The 19006-nt window shown below is 46.3% G+C and overlaps 1 protein-coding gene across 2 annotated transcripts in view; it reads left to right on the top strand.

The window, feature by feature from the left end:
• Tg (thyroglobulin) overlaps positions 1 to 19006 on the top strand; it is a 185109-nt gene that overhangs the window by 13226 nt on the left and 152877 nt on the right. For both annotated transcript variants that reach the window (XM_055626695.1, XM_055626696.1), the window contains exons 9-20: positions 1567 to 2652; positions 3377 to 3964; positions 4903 to 5142; positions 7259 to 7396; positions 7747 to 7827; positions 8366 to 8478; positions 10382 to 10484; positions 11370 to 11573; positions 14043 to 14249; positions 14800 to 14954; positions 15175 to 15331; positions 17253 to 17468. In XM_055626695.1, the coding sequence (XP_055482670.1) occupies positions 1567 to 2652; positions 3377 to 3964; positions 4903 to 5142; positions 7259 to 7396; positions 7747 to 7827; positions 8366 to 8478; positions 10382 to 10484; positions 11370 to 11573; positions 14043 to 14249; positions 14800 to 14954; positions 15175 to 15331; positions 17253 to 17468 (3288 nt within the window). The remainder of the gene's footprint in view (positions 1 to 1566; positions 2653 to 3376; positions 3965 to 4902; positions 5143 to 7258; positions 7397 to 7746; positions 7828 to 8365; positions 8479 to 10381; positions 10485 to 11369; positions 11574 to 14042; positions 14250 to 14799; positions 14955 to 15174; positions 15332 to 17252; positions 17469 to 19006) is intronic.

Below are 19006 nucleotides of genomic sequence, written 5' to 3'. Positions count from 1 at the left end.
CACACACACACACACACACACACACACACACACACACACACACACACCCCTCTACACGTTCCAGTTCTTTCTCTGTTGCCTAGTTACAGAGGGAAATTGGCTGGCTTCCTTTCTGGCATCTGTGTGAATCAAGAGGAAAGACTTATTTTTACAAGTTGAGAGTGTGGTGGTGTTTTAGAAGGTCCCCTAAGATTTGTGGATTTATGTTGGAGAATGGAGCTTGCTTATGTCCACCTATGTGAAGACAACCAGATGCTGTTTGCATCCTGTTTTTGTTTTTGTTTTTCCTCCCAAGGACACTTACACAGATTGTCTTGACCATGCACAGAGTTGACTAAGTCACTTATCTTTTTCAATAGCAATTTCACAGAAAGGACAAGAAACCCAAGGGGTTCCCTAAGTGTGCTTGCTGGGGCAGCTCTTTTGTGTTATTATATAGAAAATACTACAGTAATGGAATATGCTGTGTTTTTAATATTACATACCACAATACAGGAAAGAAAGTGTTTCTTATTCAAAGCACTACCAGCATTGCTGGCACAAGTCTCATTCTGAAGAGACTGTAAACTGGACAAGACCACACACCAGAGGAATCAGAGTCACAGGAAGAGCATATGGTACAGCATTAAAGTCCATTGAGAATTCCAGCAAGAGAGAGGTGGGAAGCAGAAGCTTAGCAACACAAATGGGACTTTGTTAGCAAACTGGGCTCCTAAGGCTGCCAGAACCAATCGCTACACAGTGGATGCCTCACAGCAGAAATGTGTTCTCTCACAGTTCTCACACTGGAATTTAGAAGTCAAGGTGGAGACAGGGCCATCCAAACTCTCTTTGACTATTGTGGTGTTCTTTGGCTTCAAGACTACATCTGGCACACCAGTCTGTTTGTTTTGAGCCTCACATGGCCTCTTTCCTGTCTCTTCTTATAGAGATACCAACCATTGGATTTCTAGCTTACCTTAGTCTAGATGACCTCATCTTAACTTTATTATGTCTACCAAGACCTTGCTTTCAATTCACATTTAGGGACCCCATGTAGAAAAAAAAAATTAAAAGACACCATTCAGACCAATGCAAGTGTGACCTGGATTTCAGAAAATGGGCTGGTGTCCCATAGACTTGCTGTAGAAAAGCATCAAGCTAGTGTAAGATGGCCAAGTGGTCATGGGGACAGGAATACTCACCCTCAGAACTAGCTCCACTAGGCAGCTCGAGGGAGAAGGGAAGACGAAAAAAAAAAAAAGGAAATAATCCAGGTGGTGGTGTCACATTCCTTTAATCCTAGAACTCTGGAGGCAGAGGCAGGCAGATCTCTGAGTTCCAGGCCAGCCTGGTCTACCTAGTGAATTTCAGGACAGACAAACCTACGCAGAGAACAAACAAACAAACAAACAAACAAATAGACAAATAACAACAACACAAAAACCCAAACAAACAAAAAAGGAAATGGTCTACAGTGCGGTGTGAACTTTAGAAATCTTACTACCAGAGACATGGGGACATGGCAAAGGGAGGATCCTTAGGACCATTTGCTCTGCTAACTATGGTTTTTACTGTCTCATGCAGCCGAAGACCAGTCATGTGCCTCGGAAAGACAACAGGCCTTGTCTAGGCTCTACTTTGGAACCCCAGGCTACATCAACCCACAGGACTTGTCTTCTGAGGACAGGTCGGTCTTCGTGAGTGGTGTCAGACTGGACACATCCTGCCCACCTACAATCAAGGCACTCTTTGTTGACTCCGGGCTTCTACGTTCTATGGCTGTGGAGCAATACCAACAGCTTTCTGCATCAGGATATCTACTCAGAGAAGCCATGAGAACAATTTTTCCCTCCCGAGAGCTGGCAGGTCTTGCTCTTCAGTTCACCATCAACCCCAAGCGACTCCAGCAAAACCTCTTTGGAGGGACATTTTTGGTGAATGCTGCCCAGTTTAACTTGTCGGGAGCCCTTGGTACAAGAAGCACATTTAACTTTAGTCAGTTTTTCCAGCAGCTTGGCCTCCCAGGATTCCAGAATGGAGACAGAGCAACTGATGTAGCCCCTGTAGGACTGGAGTCCAGTTCTACCCCAGAAACTCCCCGTGTCTTTGAAAAGACAGTTGCTATGAATAAACCAGTTGTGGGTACCTTTGGCTTCAAAGTCAACCTACAAGAGAATCAAAATGCCTTAAAATTCCTTGCTTCTCTCCTGGAACTTCCAGAGTTTCTTGTTTTCTTGCAGCGTGCTATTTCTGTGCCTGAAGATATAGCGAGGGACTTAGGAGATGTGATGGAAACAGTGTTCAGTGCTCAAGCCTGCAAACAGACACCTGGAAGCCTTTTTGTCCCATCATGCACTGGCGAAGGAAGCTATGAGGATATCCAGTGTTATGCTGGAGATTGCTGGTGTGTGGATTCCCAAGGCAAAGAACTCGATGGCTCAAGAGTCAGAGGTGGACGCCCAAGGTGCCCCACCACGTGTGAGAAGCAAAGGGCTCAGATGCAAAGCCTCGCAGGCAGTCAACCTGCTGGCTCCAGCTTCTTTGTCCCTACATGTAGTAGTGAGGGCTATTTCCTGCCGGTCCAGTGCTTCAACTCAGAATGTTACTGCGTTGATGCTGAAGGTCAGGCTATTCCTGGAACACGAAGTAAAATTGGTGAACCCAAGCAGTGTAAGTCTGATAGGCATTTAATTTAAAGATTCTTGAGTCTCTGTTTAGGCCAGAACTTCATACATTGTAAGAAACTGAGTTTGCTCTTGACTAAAGAGCAAACTTGAGGTAATGGAATAGTTACTTTAGCTAAATATTATCCATGGAAACCTGGACAGTATTAGCCATTCTAATGAGCAAATAGAGATATTTGCTTGTTATTAAGAAAGTGCACATACCTGAGCTAGGAAGATGACTCAGCTGGTAAAACTTGCTGCACAAACATATTGATCTTTGCTTGCGTCCACCTAAAATCATGATAGGTAATGCACATTTGTAACCCCAGTTCTGTGAGCATGGGAAAGGTAGAAACAGGTGGAGCTGGGGCTAGCTCACTGGCCAGCCTGTCTGTCTAAATTGGAAAGCTTCAGGCTTAGTGAGAGATCCTGTCTAAAACAGTAAGATAGAGTGATTGAAAAGACATCTTACAGCAGCCTCTGGCCTCCACATATTCTTAAACATATTCTCCATACATGTGCTTAAACACATACATACACACATATGACAGAAAGTGCCACATACATTTCTGTGGCACCGGTCATGTCAGTACCTGGGTTAGTCACCAGGTTGAATGCCATTCATGAATTTAGGACTATTAAGGTTTCTGCTACTGATAGTTAAGCAGTCACCTTGATCTTTCTGGCCTATTCAATTTATTTAATATCTGCTCATTGTTCTTCTCCAGGTCCCAGTGTCTGTCAGTTACGTGCTGAACAAGCTTTCCTTGGGGCAGTGCAGATCCTGCTCTCTAACTCAAGCATGCTGTCCTCCCTCTCCACTGTCTACATCCCACAATGCAGTGTCAGTGGGCAGTGGAGGCGTGTGCAGTGTGATGGACCCCCCGAGCAAGTTTTTGAGTGGTATGAACGATGGAACACTCAGAACAGTGAAGACCAGGAACTGACCCCAGCCACACAACTGATGAAGATCATGAGCTACAGAGAAGCAGCTTCCAGAAACTTCAGTATCTTTCTTCAAAGTCTTTATGAGGCTGGCCAGCAAGGCATCTTCCCGGTGCTAGCACAGTACCCTTCCCTTAGAGATGTTCCACAGGTAGTGCTGGAGGGAGCCCCAACTCAGCCTGAGGAGAACATTTTCCTGGATCCATACATCTTTTGGCAGATTCTAAATGGCCAGCTCAGCCAATACCCAGGGCCCTACTCAGACTTTAGCATGCCTCTGGCACATTTCAACCTCAGGAGCTGCTGGTGTGTGGATGAGGCTGGTCAGGAACTGGATGGAACTCGGACTAAGCCAGGCGAAATCCCAACATGTGAGTTAACTCATGTAGAGACTCAATTTCATGTCTGCTTTGAAAAGACTTTCTGGTGGGAAAGCCTTGGTAGGACCAGAGCATTTCTGGGAGCCATGGCAACAGTTATCTGTCCATTCATTCTTCATGTCTATCTGCCCAAGCCCCCATCTACCCAACCATCCATCCACCTACCCATCTTCCTGTACCATCCAAGAGATAGGTGACTCAGATCAATGTTTGTAGAGTGATAACCTCTAGCAAATCTGAATTAACTGTCTAGTGAGGAACTTCCTCAAATTAGATGACTTCTGCGTGCCTCAGTTTCTGTCCTATATCATGATGTCCAAGTTAGCTTTAATTGCCAATTTGGCACCACCTGGAATTGTATGGGAAGAAAATCTCAATTGAGGAAATGCCTAAATCAATTGGCCCATCGGGGTATTGTCTTGATTGTTAATATATACAGCAGGGCCCAGCCTATCTTAGGCAGTACCATTCTCTAGGCAGGTGGTACCAAACTGTATTCAAAAGCTAGCTAAGCATATGTTGCTTGTCAGTCACCAAACACAATCCTCTGTGGCTCCTGCTGCACTTCTGAAGGAAGATTTTTGGTCAGAGGGCTGACTTTGTGTTCCTGTTGAGTTTCTGTTTCAACATCCCTCAATTACAGGCTGTGGCCTAGAGTTATAAGCCAATTTAAACCCTTTCTAAACGATGTTGTTCCTCTGTGAGGACAGTACATGAAATGAAACTTGGGCTTGTGGGAGCAAGTGGAACCAGATTAAGTTAGATCACGTGAATGTACTAAGTAGGAGTCTGGCATGGTGTGGAGATTGCATAGCACCTATCTTCTGCCTGTTTCCCCACAAAGGCTGACTGAATGGGGTCAAGGAAAAAAAAGCAAGAAGAGCAAGACCTGGTTACTGAATCCACCTTTGCTCTTTGTGTTGCCCTAGGTCCTGGCCCCTGTGAGGAAGTGAAACTTCGTGTCATGGAGTTTATTAAGGAAACAGAAGAGATTGTCTCAGCTTCCAATGGTTCTTCCTTTCCACTGGGAGAGACTTTCTTAGTGGCCAAGGGAATCCAGTTGGCCAATGAAGAGCTTGGTCTTCCTCCTCTCTACCCATCCCGGGAGGCTTTTTCTGAGAAGTTTCTACGAGGGGGGGAATATGCCATTCATTTGGCTGCTCAGTCCAGTGAGTGTTGTGTTGAAAGTCTCAATCCATTTCTTTGGGGGAAGCAAGAGCTTGTAAATGACTCTCCAGGACTTAACTTGGTTGCCATGGGGCCACCAGGTTCTTGGAAAGACAGAGTGGTCCTGTGACCATCTCCAAAGCTTTCACTAAAGGGTCTGTGATCCCTCAGCAGAGACACTGTGGGCCTTCACACTCCGTATGCAGATGCCCCTGCAGTCCTTATAAAGCCACAGTCTTGTTAAAAGGCCCCATATGTCCTCAACCCTTGGTTTACCTTAAAGTTGCCTTTTATGCCCAAGGCTTTGGGAAAGGAGAAGGAAGATGACCCCTTTACTGAGGACCCATTGCTCATGTGAGCTCAGGGAATTCTGAGAGCAGGACCCAAAGGCTGTGTCATCTCTGAATGTGACAGAGGAACGTAGTACTCTGCCCTAGCAACAGCCACATAGTGCTTAAACCTAGCCCGTGACCAGGCACTTGCATGTCAAGTACATGATTGGGCCATTGTGTTCATTCTAATTGTGTTAATTTCAGAACAAAACTAGAATACTACCTGTGGTTCTTTACATAGAGAAGTTGAGTCCCTGGCTTAGTCACTGGCCTGGGTTCACCCATCTGCTAACTATGGAACCTGGGTTGGGAAGCCTAGTAGCCTCGCGCATATGATTAGTGTCCTGTGCCCTGCTCAGCTGCAGTCAGTGCTGTTCCAGTGCAGTGTTCCAGTGAAGCCAGTGCCAAGATCTGGCTTAGACAGTATCCTTCCTCTGCCTACAGCCTGCTCTGGCAAGAGGCTCTAACCCCAATGAGCTCTCATTGAGCCCCACCTCTAGAGAATCTGAGATCCTTCTCTCTCTCAGCCTTGTCTGAGTCCCCACCCTTTCTCAGTGATCTTGGGGTCTGGGCTGCCCTCCTCCCTGATAACAATTATGTGATGTCAAAGTGAATTCCCTGCAACAAGCTGGAACCTCCTCGCCTTCCCCTGATGGTATCTGGTGTTGACTTAGGTATGGTGTCTTTGTTCTAACCTCAGAGAAGGATCTCAAAAATCAATCTGTTTTTGCCCCTCTCCCTCACCAGACAACTGTTCTGGAGGCCAAAACACATTCTTTGCCTTTCTCACCTTTCTTTATACCCATGGCCTGCTCATCACTCACATTGCTGCTCTTTATTCTCTCTCTTCCTCAGAGTTCACTCTATAGCTCTGGCTAGTCTGCAATTTGAGACCCTCTGGCCTCTGTTTCCCCAGAAGTTAGGATTACAGGTGGGCACCATCCTATCTAGGCCAGTGACTTTTTTTCAGTGGACATTGTGAGCCAGGTTCTGTACCGAGGCTTCTAAATATGAGCCCAGAAGTGGAAAACATACACAAACCAGATCAGTACATGTGATGTATGGAGTGGTGGTAAGCACTGAGAAGAGGAGCCATGAAAGGGTGGCAGAGCTGTGGTGAGTCAACTACATGTGGCCAAAGCCTGCCCTCCATATCTTGTTGTGAGATCTTGGCTAAGTAGTTTTTTGTCTGTCTCAATTTTGTCCCTACTAATACTTGAAAAACATGTAAATAATTTGGTTAAACCTTTCCAGGCATGTCCAACTTGCAGCTCTTTAGTCCACATGTGTTCTAGGATAACTAGGAATGGACCCAACAAAAACCCATAAACTTACTCAAAGTATTATGAGACACATATGTAATCTTATTTTGGTAGCTCAACTGTGTAGCTCTTGAGACTGAACTTTGTAGACCACAATGGTGTGGCCCAGTGACAAAAAGTTGACACACCTAATATCTGCAACATTCCTTTGGATCCTTATGATTCTTCTTTAGAGTAAAGTATATCCCTTGGGAATGAAGCCACTCACCAGCCTAATCAACTCTCTACAAAGTTACCGGTGATGTAGAGAGTCCTCCAAATGCAGTCTAGAGCTCATTGTCATAGGATGATCTGGGATGATATGCTGAGTGCCTCCTGGCTATCCAAGAGGCTAAGCAAAATTTAATGTTGGAACATTGTCGTGTTCTAAGAAGGCTATTCAGAGAGAGATGTGCTCAGCTTATCTCAGGACAGAGCACATAAGGCAGCTGTCACATTCTGTTTTTTCTCCCCTGCGTCTCTAGCCTTGACTTTTTATCAGAGTCTCCGTGCTTCCCTGGGAGAGTCCGATGGAGCAGCCAGTCTTCTGTGGTTAGGGCCCTACGTGCCACAGTGCAATATTCTTGGAGGCTGGGAGCCCATGCAGTGCCATGCTGGGACCGGTAAGGAAACTTTGGGAAGGCAGATGAATATTTAAAGGAAAGAGTCCTACAGTGGGAGGCAAGTGGTCCATATTGTTGGGCCCCTCTTTAGCAACTAGGACAAACCATTACCTTCTCTACTACCAGCTGTCTCCCCTGTGTAAGAGAAGCAGGGTCCTCCAGTCAACGTGGAGGTGAAATGCTCATTTGCTGGGAGTGTTGGATGCTAAGTCCTGTGATTGTGAACAGAATTAGGCAGGGCTCCTGGGCCAGACAGGCTACCATGCTGGCATTGCTATGAATGCAAAACAGAAGTTTTAAGAGAGTCCCCAGCATGCTTCCTGGGCTTATGGGGTATGGCTCTTTTCCAGGACACTGCTGGTGTGTGGATGGGCAGGGAGAGTTTATCCCAGACTCACTGACAGCAGCACGCTCCTCACGGATGCCCCAGTGTAAGTAAAGCCCATGGGAATCTTCAGTCTGACTTCTAGAATGGCATCTATGCTGCTCAACCCAGCTTGGTCATGCAACTGAGGGGGACTCTACAGTCTAGTCCTTTAGACCAGTCTCTGAGAATGCCTTGGACCGATTTCTTTTTATGTCCTAGTTCTGGGGCTCACTTTAGGCCTTCCATTTTGGTGCCCTCACTGGAGATGTACCAGGAAGAGCCAAGACAGGCAACAGAGCTTGGCTTTGATCCCTGTGCCCTGGCTCCAGGGCAGCTCCAACTACTGTAGTTACATCACTATCTCACATGTATTTCTGCAGCCCAGCCTCCTACTGAAGGTCACTCCTGAACCATCAGTGGCCTGCTTGACCTCTGAAAGCCACCAAATATATCCCACATGTGTCTATAAATTTCAGCCTGCCTCTCTTGAGGGTATAGCTTTGTGAACCACATATCTACTGGTCTAAAGTCTGGGGTTAGCCGATGCTGCCTACCTTCTCTTGACTCCACAGCCATCTGTTCATAGCCCCTCTCTCCCACAGGCCCCACAAGCTGTGAGCTATCCCGAGCCAATGGGCTACTTTCTGCATGGAAACAGGCTGGACCCCAAAGAAACCCACATCCAAGAGATCTGTATATACCTGCCTGCCTACAGGTGAGCTTCTGTGGACACAGGAAGGAGACAAGGAAGGAAGCTGACACTGACACTGGCCTCCTTTGGCTGAAGGTGGACTTCCTAGATTTCTAGTTCATTCATCTTAGTATAAAACTCACAGGAAAAACTCAGATGAAATTGGCAGCATAAAAATTCATAAAGACATGTAATGCTGAGCAATATCGTGATTATCCTGGGGTTCCATGAATGAGGTCCTCTTATTAATTAATTTGTAGAGAAATTTGCCAACATGGTTTAATCTTTTATCTCGGCTAACAATTCACCTTTCTCTGGAGAGAAGCTAGCCCAATGTCCCCAGCACAGCTATTCTCCTGAGAAAGGAAATGCAGGACTATGGCTTCTGAAGGCAGAGAGGGTGGTTCTGGCATGTGACCTGGTGGTTTCTAGATTATATAGGTTCTTGCCAGCTACTATACTAGTAAAACAACAGCCAAGATCCTCACTACCCAAACTGATATCTGAATCTTTAGCCTCCATTCTCTTCCAAGGATTGGTAGTTAACTGAGAGCGAGACTCTATTCAGTGAATCGAGACTGGTATTCTCAATTTTAATTTTCTCCCATAGGGCTCCCTCAGCCCTTCTGAGTTTGAATCTTACCTCTGCAGTTTTGTGGCCAGAAGCATGCCACCTGATCTCTCTGTGTGTAGAATGATGCAGAGTCTCCTCCTTTCTGAGTGCTTGTGGTTTCTGTGACTCCCCTGGGGTGAAGGTGTTTATGAGTCTCCTGGGGATATTGGGTAAATGTGGTGTTATTAACCACATTATAGCATAGACCAGTTATAGCATAGCATAAAGCCAGCAAGCGACAGCCAATGAACGCAGCACTCAGCACGCTCTGCTGGATAATGCTTTTCTCCAGATCATGCCTCTGAGCTCAGGGCTTTGGGTTGCAGAAGCAGGACAGGGGACTTCCCTGCTGAAGGAGTTCCTAGAGTCAAAGTGCTCTGGGTTCAGGCCTGGAGAGATACATTAGTGTGTAAAGTGCTTGCCTTACACACATGAAGATCTCTGCTTCTTTCCTAGAACCCATATAGCAAAATCTGAACATCATAGTGCCTTACTTAAAATCCCAGTACTGAGGAAGTAGAGATAGGTAGATGCCCAGGGTTCCCAGCCAGCTAAGCTAACCTACTTGGAAGTTCCAAGCCAATATATATTGGCTAAAAGTAGAAAGTTCATGACACCTGAGGAACAGCAGCCTTTCACCTCTATGCACACACAAATGTGTCTTTGCATTATCTATACACACATGTACACACACACACACACACACAAAGAAAGGATCAATCTAGTCCAGTTTCCTGGCTTTTTAGACTGGGAAACTGAGACTTAGGTAGTTCAAGTGTCAGGTGTGAAAACCCTGCTGACTCAGGATAGGACAGGCAAGGAGGAGCCAACAGTGATAGGTCCTGTTTGTGGGTCCCCAACAAAAGGTAGGACTTGGGTCACTGTCTTAGGGCATACCTGCATTATTAGTTACAGTTAGGGATTCTTTGAGGTTCCATACTAAAAGTAATTTCTGGAATGTGTGGAGTTGGTTCTGGGCAGTGGGGAGATCGATGATGTGGGCATGTTGCAGTCCTGCTACTCTCTAGCTCTGGGACACTTCTCCACTATCTCACATCTCAGAAGACTCAGCTTTCCCTGATCTCACATGGCACAACTTTTCTTTCCTTGGTAACCAACAAGTAGAGCGTGGCCATAAAGTTTGAATAGGGCATTGGCCCCCTCCTGGACAACCTTTTTTTTTTTTTTTTTTTTTGTCTGGAGAAACTCTCACTGGTTGTTTAGGATGGGACATTCTTGTTGCAAGACTTTCTCCCACCAACGAGTGAACTGCGAAACCTTGCATGTAGTGAAATAAGCATGGCTTTATTGCAGACGGGAGAGTACGCCAGACAGCAGACAGCAGGAACAGGAGCTTGGTGTGTGGACCCAGCCTCAGGAGAAGTGATGCTACCAAACACAAATGACAGTCCTCAGTGTGAGTAACCATCCCTCCCCCTTGTTGTCCTAAAGCAGAGACTCAGCTGTGCCACCTCCACAGCTGGGAGACAGCTCCTGATCCAAATGTGCTTCAGCTTTCTCATCTACAGAACAGGTGCTCTTTCCCACCTTGAAGGATCTCAGAAAAGCCAGTGTAGCCAAGAGCTGGCTGTGCTCTGGAACCAAGAAGCACTAGGGGCTATCACTGCTCGGCATCTGTCCCTGCCTATGGGAGTGCTGGTACTTTGGGGGCCATATACCTCTGGGCCACCGCATGCACTGCTTGACCCCACAGCTCTGTTTCATGTGCTCACCACGTTCCCAAGGCCAACCCTGGGCTTTTTGGCATCACACAAGGTTCCCACAATAGACTTTTGTGTGGCCTCTTTCATTTCTCTCACTTTGTCATTGCTTGCACCTGAAATCTTGTAGCAAAGTGTGGTTAGCACTTAAAGAGACTGCTTGCTCTCTCTATCTCTCTCTCTTTCTCTCTCTCTGTCTCTGTCTCTCTCTCTCTCAGACTTCTGTGCAGTGTGACTCAACTGCCTATAAGGTATCTATCCCTCCCTATTCCTCTTCAGTAGATTTTCACAGACCTCCAGTAGTTTCCTGAAAGGCTTTGTAGGCCTCTGGTTACTGACTTGGGTCTGTCCATAGCTTCATATAGTACCCTTATCATCCTTCTCTCTAGTGGCTCACCTCTGAAATCTCCTTTGAGGATCTGAGGCCCTCTGGGGTAGGCAATGGGAGAGACAGGGAACAGACCCCTGGGACCCACAAGCAGCTGGCCTAGTATGACAGGGGTAACAGGGAGGGATATGGCAGCTGTGCCTATGCTGAAAGCAAGGTCAGAGCATGGTTCGCTTCACTTGTCTCTGTACAGGCCCAGGCCTCTGTGTGGTCCTCAAGAGTGCAGCCCTGTCCAGAGAAGTCGGCCCTGGCTACACTCCAGACTGTGAGGCACAGGACGAGGGCTTCTCCCCAGTGCAGTGTGACTTGACCCAGAACAGTTGCTGGTGTGTCCTTGGACACAGTGGAGAGGAAGTGCCTGGGACTCGTGTGATAGGCACCCGGCCTGCCTGTGAGAGTAAGTCTTCAGCTGCTAGGCTGAAAGTCTTAAGCTATTCTAGACAGAGGGTCTCTGAGATGCTGGGCTGTCAGAACGAGAATGGACAGGATATCAAGACAATTAATTGATGTGCTGGGAAAGTGGTATGTGCACTTCCAAAAAATCATAGCGTGGGCTTGAAACTGGTGCTTCAGGAATCTATTGTTATAGCTCAGTGGAGTCTGGCCTGGATTTCCCTATTGTCCCCAATCAGGAGAAGCATCCCCATTGCAGGACCTCATGGGGACCTCATGTTTCTGTCATCTAGAGAGATGACAGCTTGTTCGTTTTTATTTATTTATAATTACTTAACTATCAAATACTGAGATATACATCACATGAACACATATTAGAATACTGAGTTGTAGTATTATGTTTTTATAATATACTCATTAAAAGCCTGCCATAGAGTCGATTCCTGTGAGCCCAGCACACCCTGGCAGGTGGATTACCAGTTTGAAGCCTATTTGGGTGACAAACATAGCAAGACTGTGTCTAAAACAAAATAAAACCAAACCAAACAAAATACAAAGAAACAAAGCAATGTGCTGGTCAAGGACACAAAGCTGAGAGCTTAACCTTAGCCTTGATTACTAAGTGTGTCCTCCTGCTCCTGGGCCACGGAACTGCACTAGAAATCTTTGGAGAGCCAAAGTTCTTGTTAGGCCTACAAGCCCATTTGTGTCTTACACACAGGAAGCTGGCTTGGGACATATCCTGAGGGGAGATAACCTCTTCAGATCCCTGCAGTAATGGGAGGAGTCAGTAAACGTGACTGAGTATAGACGAGGACTAGAATCTCTCCAAGTTACTAGAGAATCCTGGAGTGCTCTGTGATCTTGGTCTTGATTAGGGACCAGGAAGCACTGCTCATTCAAACCCAAGAGGGTGGAACAAACTCAGAGCCTTCATATCATGAAGCCTGAGGTTACCCAGGCTCAGTTCTGAGTTTTCAAAGCTTTCTGCTCCTGACTTGCCAGAGAACATAATGCAAACATTTCAGGTTTAGGGTACAAAAGGCAGATTTGTACATCACCCCTGTTACTCTCTGTTGGAGACCTCATACTCGTTCCTTAGTTTCTCTGGGTCTGAGTTACCGGTGACACTATTCCTTGGTATCACCGGTAAAAACAGTAAGGACAATCTTTAGCATTGCAGTTACCAGTGAACTCAGTAAATACATGTTGAGTTTTGCTGATGTTCTTGAAAGAACTGTTGGCTTTCTCTACCTCCAAGGTCACATTCACAGGGACCGCTGCTTTCTCTGGGCATTGTAGAAATGACTTGTCCTTCTGTAGGGCTATGACAGAAAAGTCACTTTCTCCATGAGTTAGGGTCTTTAGCTGTTAGAGGACCTAAGGATGGGCCTCATCTTGCTGAGTTACCTTGAAACTAAAGCCAGTATGAAAAAGGATTCCATTTTAGTCATTATTCCTTCACTGTGGAGAGATATCATGATCTCAGCAACTCTCATAAAAGAGAGCATTTGAAAACCCAAAGTTCACCCCCAGTGACACACTTCCTCCAGCAAAACCTCACCTGCTCCAATAAGGCCACACCTCCTAATCCCTATCAAATAGTGTCACTTCCTAATGACCAAGGATTCAAAATACATGAGCCTATGAGGGCCATTCCTGTTCAAACCACCACAGCTCCTGACACACACACATACATCATTTGCAGACTTTTTGTGAGAAAAGATAGAAGCAAATAGGATCTGGTTCCAGTCTATCACCCAGAGACAGGGGATTGAGGTGAAGAGGAGTCTACCCTGTCCTTCTTCCTTTTCCCCTGGCCTGGTCCTCCCTTGCTGCAGAGCACCATGGGATATTCCATAGCTGAGCATGGAGAGTGAGAGGCAGAGGCAGCAGGCACACAAGGTATCAAGAGCTCATAGCCAGCTTTGGCAGTGGAAATGGAGGGACATGAGGAAGGAGAACAGTGCTGAGGATCTCATGCAGAGGACTATGGTCTCACTGAGGGAACAGATGCAGACAAGAAGCCCAGATGCAGACAAGAAGCCCAGCCTCACTGGCACCATGGTACACTAGTGGCTTAGAACAGCGTGGCTACAGGAACCACTCCTCGAGCTCAGAGCTGCTAAATTGGAGTCATAGAGGACAGCAGCTGGGCTGTGAGTCCCAAGTAAAGAGGATGATGGTGCATTGGTTTTGTAACATAGCTGGAGATGCAGCTGCAAGTCTCATTTATTTATTTATTTGTTTGTTTATTTATCTATTTATCTATTTATTTGGCCGTTTGGTGAAAGTGAAAGATGGTGGGCTTATCCAGTGAGAGGGCATACAAGGAGGGGGAAGGCCCAAGCCTTGACAGGGCAGGACACAACTAAGAAGCACCTAGGAACAAATCAAGGGAAGAAGAAAGGTAGGCAGGAGCTGGGCTGAAACCTAGGAGATGTCCCTGACTCTTCTTCCTCTCTACCCTCAGGCCCGCAGTGTCCATTGCCCTTCTCTGGGTCAGATGTGGCTGATGGAGTGATCTTCTGTGAGACAGCCTCTGGCCCAGTGACTGCAGTTCAGCGGTGCCAGCTGTTCTGCCACCAGGGCCTCCAGAGTGCATTCCCACCAGAGTCATTGCTCTGCAGCCTGGAGAGTCAACGCTGGGAGCCCCTGCCACCACCCCGAGCCTGCCAGCGTAAGAAGCTGTGGTGACACTGCCCTGCACTCTGTTTCCTCTTGGGGCTACCTAGCACTGTAGCTTGTAGAGGGTTGTCATCCAGAAAAGGTTTAAGCTTTTTTTTTTTTTTTTTTTAACAAATTAAGTGGCCTATCTTTCAATTATGACTGGGTGGCCCTAGCTAAAATAAGACAAAGCCATTCCTCATTGAATGCTGAATAGTTTAAAGGACATCCACCCCTAAACCTGCTGAATTATGTTGGATGGTAGTGTTTATATGCAAAGTAGTATGGGAGATTTTCCAGGAGGAGCATAAGAATCCTTATGAAGAAGGAATTTAGAGGCCGATTTAGAGGCTGAAACAGTTCTGGCCTTGCTGTGAGGAAGCTAAGTGACTCAGAGTTAGAGCACTGAACCAGAAAGTATGGGGTATCTTAGGATGTCAGTACAAAAAGGCAATGCTTTGTGCTTAAGCTAAAAAAGGAGGGACTGTGGATCAAGGAAAATCCACAGGAAAAAAAATTCTATAGACCTATCTCCCCAGCCCACTGACCTCTTGTGCCTGCAGGGCCTCAGCTGTGGCAGACCATGCAAACTCAAGCACACTTCCAGCTCCTGCTCCCACCAGGCAAGATGTGCAGTGCTGACTACTCCGGCTTGCTGCAGGCTTTCCAGGTCTTCATACTGGATGAGCTGACAGCCCGTGGCTTCTGTGAAATCCGGGTATGTGCCAGCCTTCCCCACAGTGAGGGCTCGGGCTGAACTTAGCATCACTGTCAGAGAAGCTCATGTGGGGAAGGGGCTTTTCAGTACCCAAGCCTCAGGAATAGGGTGGTGGGCGATTATAGGAAGTAACATAGGCCCCTTCAGACTCCAAACACATGCCTGATACCAGCAGCTTCTTGTTCTATGTCCCTAAACCAAAGCTTCCCTCTCCATGCAGGTGAAGGCATTTGGGACACTGGGTTCCAGCACTGTCTGTGACAACTCCTCAATACAGGTGGCATGTCTAACTGCAGAGCGTTTAGGAGTGAATGTCACATGGAAACTACAGCTTGAGGACATCTCAGTGGCCTCACTTCCAGATTTGCACAGCATTGGTATGTTTATCTGTACTGGTACATTTGGTTTTGTTGTTGTTGTTTTGGTTTGGTTTTTTGAGACAGGGTTTCCCTGTCTAATCTTGGTTGTCATGGACTCACTTTGTAGACCAGGCTGGTCTCAAACGCACAGAGATCTGCCTGCCTCTGCCTTCCTGGGTGCTGTGGTTAAAGGTGTGTGCCACCACACCTGGCTGTACTTGGTATGTTTATCTGTCTCGAAGAAGTTGAGCAGCCTCATCAATTGAGGCTTCCTTACAACAAAAGTGGGCAAGGCCTCATCTCTCCTCATAACAACTCAGGGAGGATTGTATCTAGTCCTTGAGAAGAGCTAGCTCTCTATTAAAAAGTATGTGCAATTTAGATCTTCTGGAACTGGAGTCACAGGAGGTTGTGACCTACCCAATGTGGGCTCTGGGATTTCAACTCTGGTCCTCTGCGAGAGCAGCCAATACTCTGAAGCTTCTGAGCCATCTCCCATGGGCAGCACAGACTAGTAGATTACTAGATAATCAATAGATTACTAGAAAAACAAAAGACATAAAATTGTTGGAGTAATTAGGGGGTGGGAGTGATCTAGGAAGAGTTAAGGGGAAGAGTTTGGCTGATATGATCAAATTACATTGTATGAAAGTCTCAAAGGTTAATAACAAAAATTCTATCTTTTAAAAAAGTATGTAGAAGCTGGTAGAGTTATAGTCAATAGGGGTAAGTAGCATCACAGACAATAGAGAGCCTGGAGCTTTCTTGTAAAGGTGAGATAAACGTAATGTGAAGGGCGATTTGGGGGAGAGAGGGAGTCTTTACTGTCTTACAGTTTACAGACTGTCCACCTCCACTAATAAACCACCTCAAGCACATTGCCCCTCTTTAAACCTTGACAGCTTGCTAGGGACGATCAGAGAGACCACAAAGCCCAAAGAAGAAAGGGCAGAGTGAATTGTGTGAGAACGACCATGAATGTGTCCCCTCTTTTCTCTGCGCTTTCTGGTAGGGTAGGGAATAATCCACACATTACTAAGTAGGGCTAGAGGTTAAACTCCTGTCTCCCTCTGTCATGCAGTGGCCAGACACCCAGAATTTCCCAGAGTACCTGAAACTTGACCTCTGTTCTTTGAACAGAAATCTCTCAAAACACGTGACAGGAAGAGAAAGCCAGGAGTCAGGCTTTAAGTCTGTCATTCTCTTGGCTTCTTGATGTCACCTTGACAATAATCTACCTGGCATTATGGATCAGGAATTTCTAATTAGCCTTCCTCTGAAAAAGCCTGGATAATTTGGGAGTATTTGTTATCATAAAATCATAAGATGTTTTGTCCCAGCTTTGATGTGAGGACAGTGATGACTGTGGCTTCAGGCAATGTCTATTTTGCCAGTGTCAGGTTGCAGCATGGGTGATTTCTGCACAATGAGGTCTTCCCGAGGTTCTTACATGGCACTCCTCTGCTTTCCACTTGGAAAGCCATAGTTCTCTCCATATAAGGCAGAATAGTAAAGGTGACATTTCCAACAGAAGGTTGTGCCTTTCTTGTGTGTGGTCCTTTTACGTACACCAACCTTTGGGAACCTTCCCATATGCAAACAAAGCATTCCTAGGCCTGTGGAACAGATGTACACACTTAAACTCAGAGGAGGTGGTGGATCACCTCCATAGTGCACCCCAGTAATGCATATCCTGTACAAAGATGGTTACTTTGGTGCCACAAAATCTAAGAATTAGGTTAGAGTTTTATTTGTGTATGTGGCTTTGGGCCAGCCACTTACCTTTTCTAAGCCCAGTCTGTCCTGGTATCTAATGAGAGATTTTTGTGATACCTATGTATCCTTTCTGCCCAGGATATTTTAAGCACCTCCACCACCTCTTTGTCCCTGCCCTTCCAGAGAATAGCGAGATGACCTCTACCTCCTCTATGTCTTACAGAAAGGGCTTTAATTGGCCAGGACCTCCTTGGGCGCTTTGCAGATCTGATCCAAAGTGGCAAGTTCCAGCTTCATCTGGACTCGAAGACATTCCTAGCAGACACCTCCTTGTACTTCCTCAATGGTGACCGCATTGCCACTTCTCCCAGGGTTCAGCTTGGGTGCTTGGAAGGATTCTACAGAATCTCAGCCACCAGTCAGGACCCTCTGGGCTGTGGTAGGTACCCACTTTCCTCTAGACTGAGGTACAGAACTTCAGGAGGCCTTATGAAAAGCTGCTGAGCTCTGGGGAAATCATCAATGCCTTGGTCAATAAGTATTTTCCACTGTCCACTTTTCATGAGAATCACCCATTAGCTATCACTCACAAGGCTCAGCAGGAGGAAGAAGTCAGTGTGTGACATTGTCCATTTTGTTAGCTCTTTCTCAGCTTGAACCCTGGTGCTGGGATCACTGTGAGAAGAAATCCAGTGTCTTCTCTGTATCCTGGCTTGACACTTCTTGGTTTTCTTTTGGCAAGATGTCTTTCCTCTCAACCTCCACAGTAGCCATTTGCCAGACCCCTCTACTGCTCATGGAGATGAGACCCGCTACAGGTTGACTTGGTTGTTCTTGTTCTTGCCCATGAACATCTTTGAAGACCATTTTCATGGGAATTCAGCTACAAAGTGACTGAAGGATGTGTCAGTTTCTTAGCTGGCAGTGTAACATGACGTGTGACCTCAGCTCTATCTGCTTCCAGAGCTTTGACTCCACCCTGTACACCACACCTCTTCCTTCTCAAAAAAGGGAGTGCCAGTGAAATCATACTCTCCAGGAATCAGGCTTCTCACTCTTGGCTCTTCTCCTAAAATACATCGGGAACACAGCTGTGGAGCTACAAGGCAGAGCACTGTCCTGTGGAGATGAAGCAAGTTTTTTTTTTTCTGTCATCTCTGAGGACGGATGTAAGGCAGTGCAGTGGCTTGTGCCAGGGGGAACGTCCCTCCCTGTGTGGACATGATTATGATTACCTTGGGAACTGGTGTTGCTAGGCAGAACAGAGGTAAGAGGCTTGGCTTGAAGTGTCATCAGGATATGTGCATTCACTCTCCTGTCTCCATACATCTTATGGCTCCTGTGGAACTCCCTGCTGGCAGCCTCCATTAGAGGGGATTACAGGGAGATCGTCAAGATTTCCTGTTTTTCTTATGTTTGCCATTAATTTCCACTTATCTACTATAATTTTTTTTCTCACTACAACTTCTTATAATGAAACTAGGTCCCTAGTGACCTTTTTTAAAAAGTGCTATGCGTGGCTTTTCCCTTCCTTCTTTCCTCCCTTTCCCCCTTTGTCCGTCTGTCATCCACCCACCTAAGCTTTAAAAATTTATTTATGTGCAAACCACATACCACAAGTGCAGAGCAGCAAAGATTTGCATGGCACCACACATGACTGGATGAGAGGACGGTGATGTAAAGTGCCCTTTAAGGCAGCCAGAAAGGGAAGGTAAGGCAGCACATGCTGGGTGGGGTCTGGAAAAATGAGCAGGAATTGTTGCTGCAATAGACAGATGGGAGATGTAAGGAAGGAGAGAGGAAGAGAGAGAGAGACAGAGACAGACAGAGAAAGAGAGGCAGAGAAAGACAGGCAGAGAAAGACAGACAGAGAAAGACAGACAGAGAGTATTTAAGTGTTAGGGGTACCAAAATGAAGACTACTGTAGAAACTAGATGGGATAGTAAAAATGCAATGAGTCTAAGAGCCCTCGGCCT

The sequence above is a fragment of the Psammomys obesus genome, unplaced genomic scaffold (genome assembly GCF_907164565.1).
Source record: "Psammomys obesus unplaced genomic scaffold, mPsaObe1.curated_primary_1811, whole genome shotgun sequence".
Lineage (NCBI taxonomy): Eukaryota > Metazoa > Chordata > Mammalia > Rodentia > Muridae > Psammomys > Psammomys obesus.
Note: the sequence above shows the minus strand (reverse complement) of the source record. Positions and strands in the feature narration are given on the sequence as shown.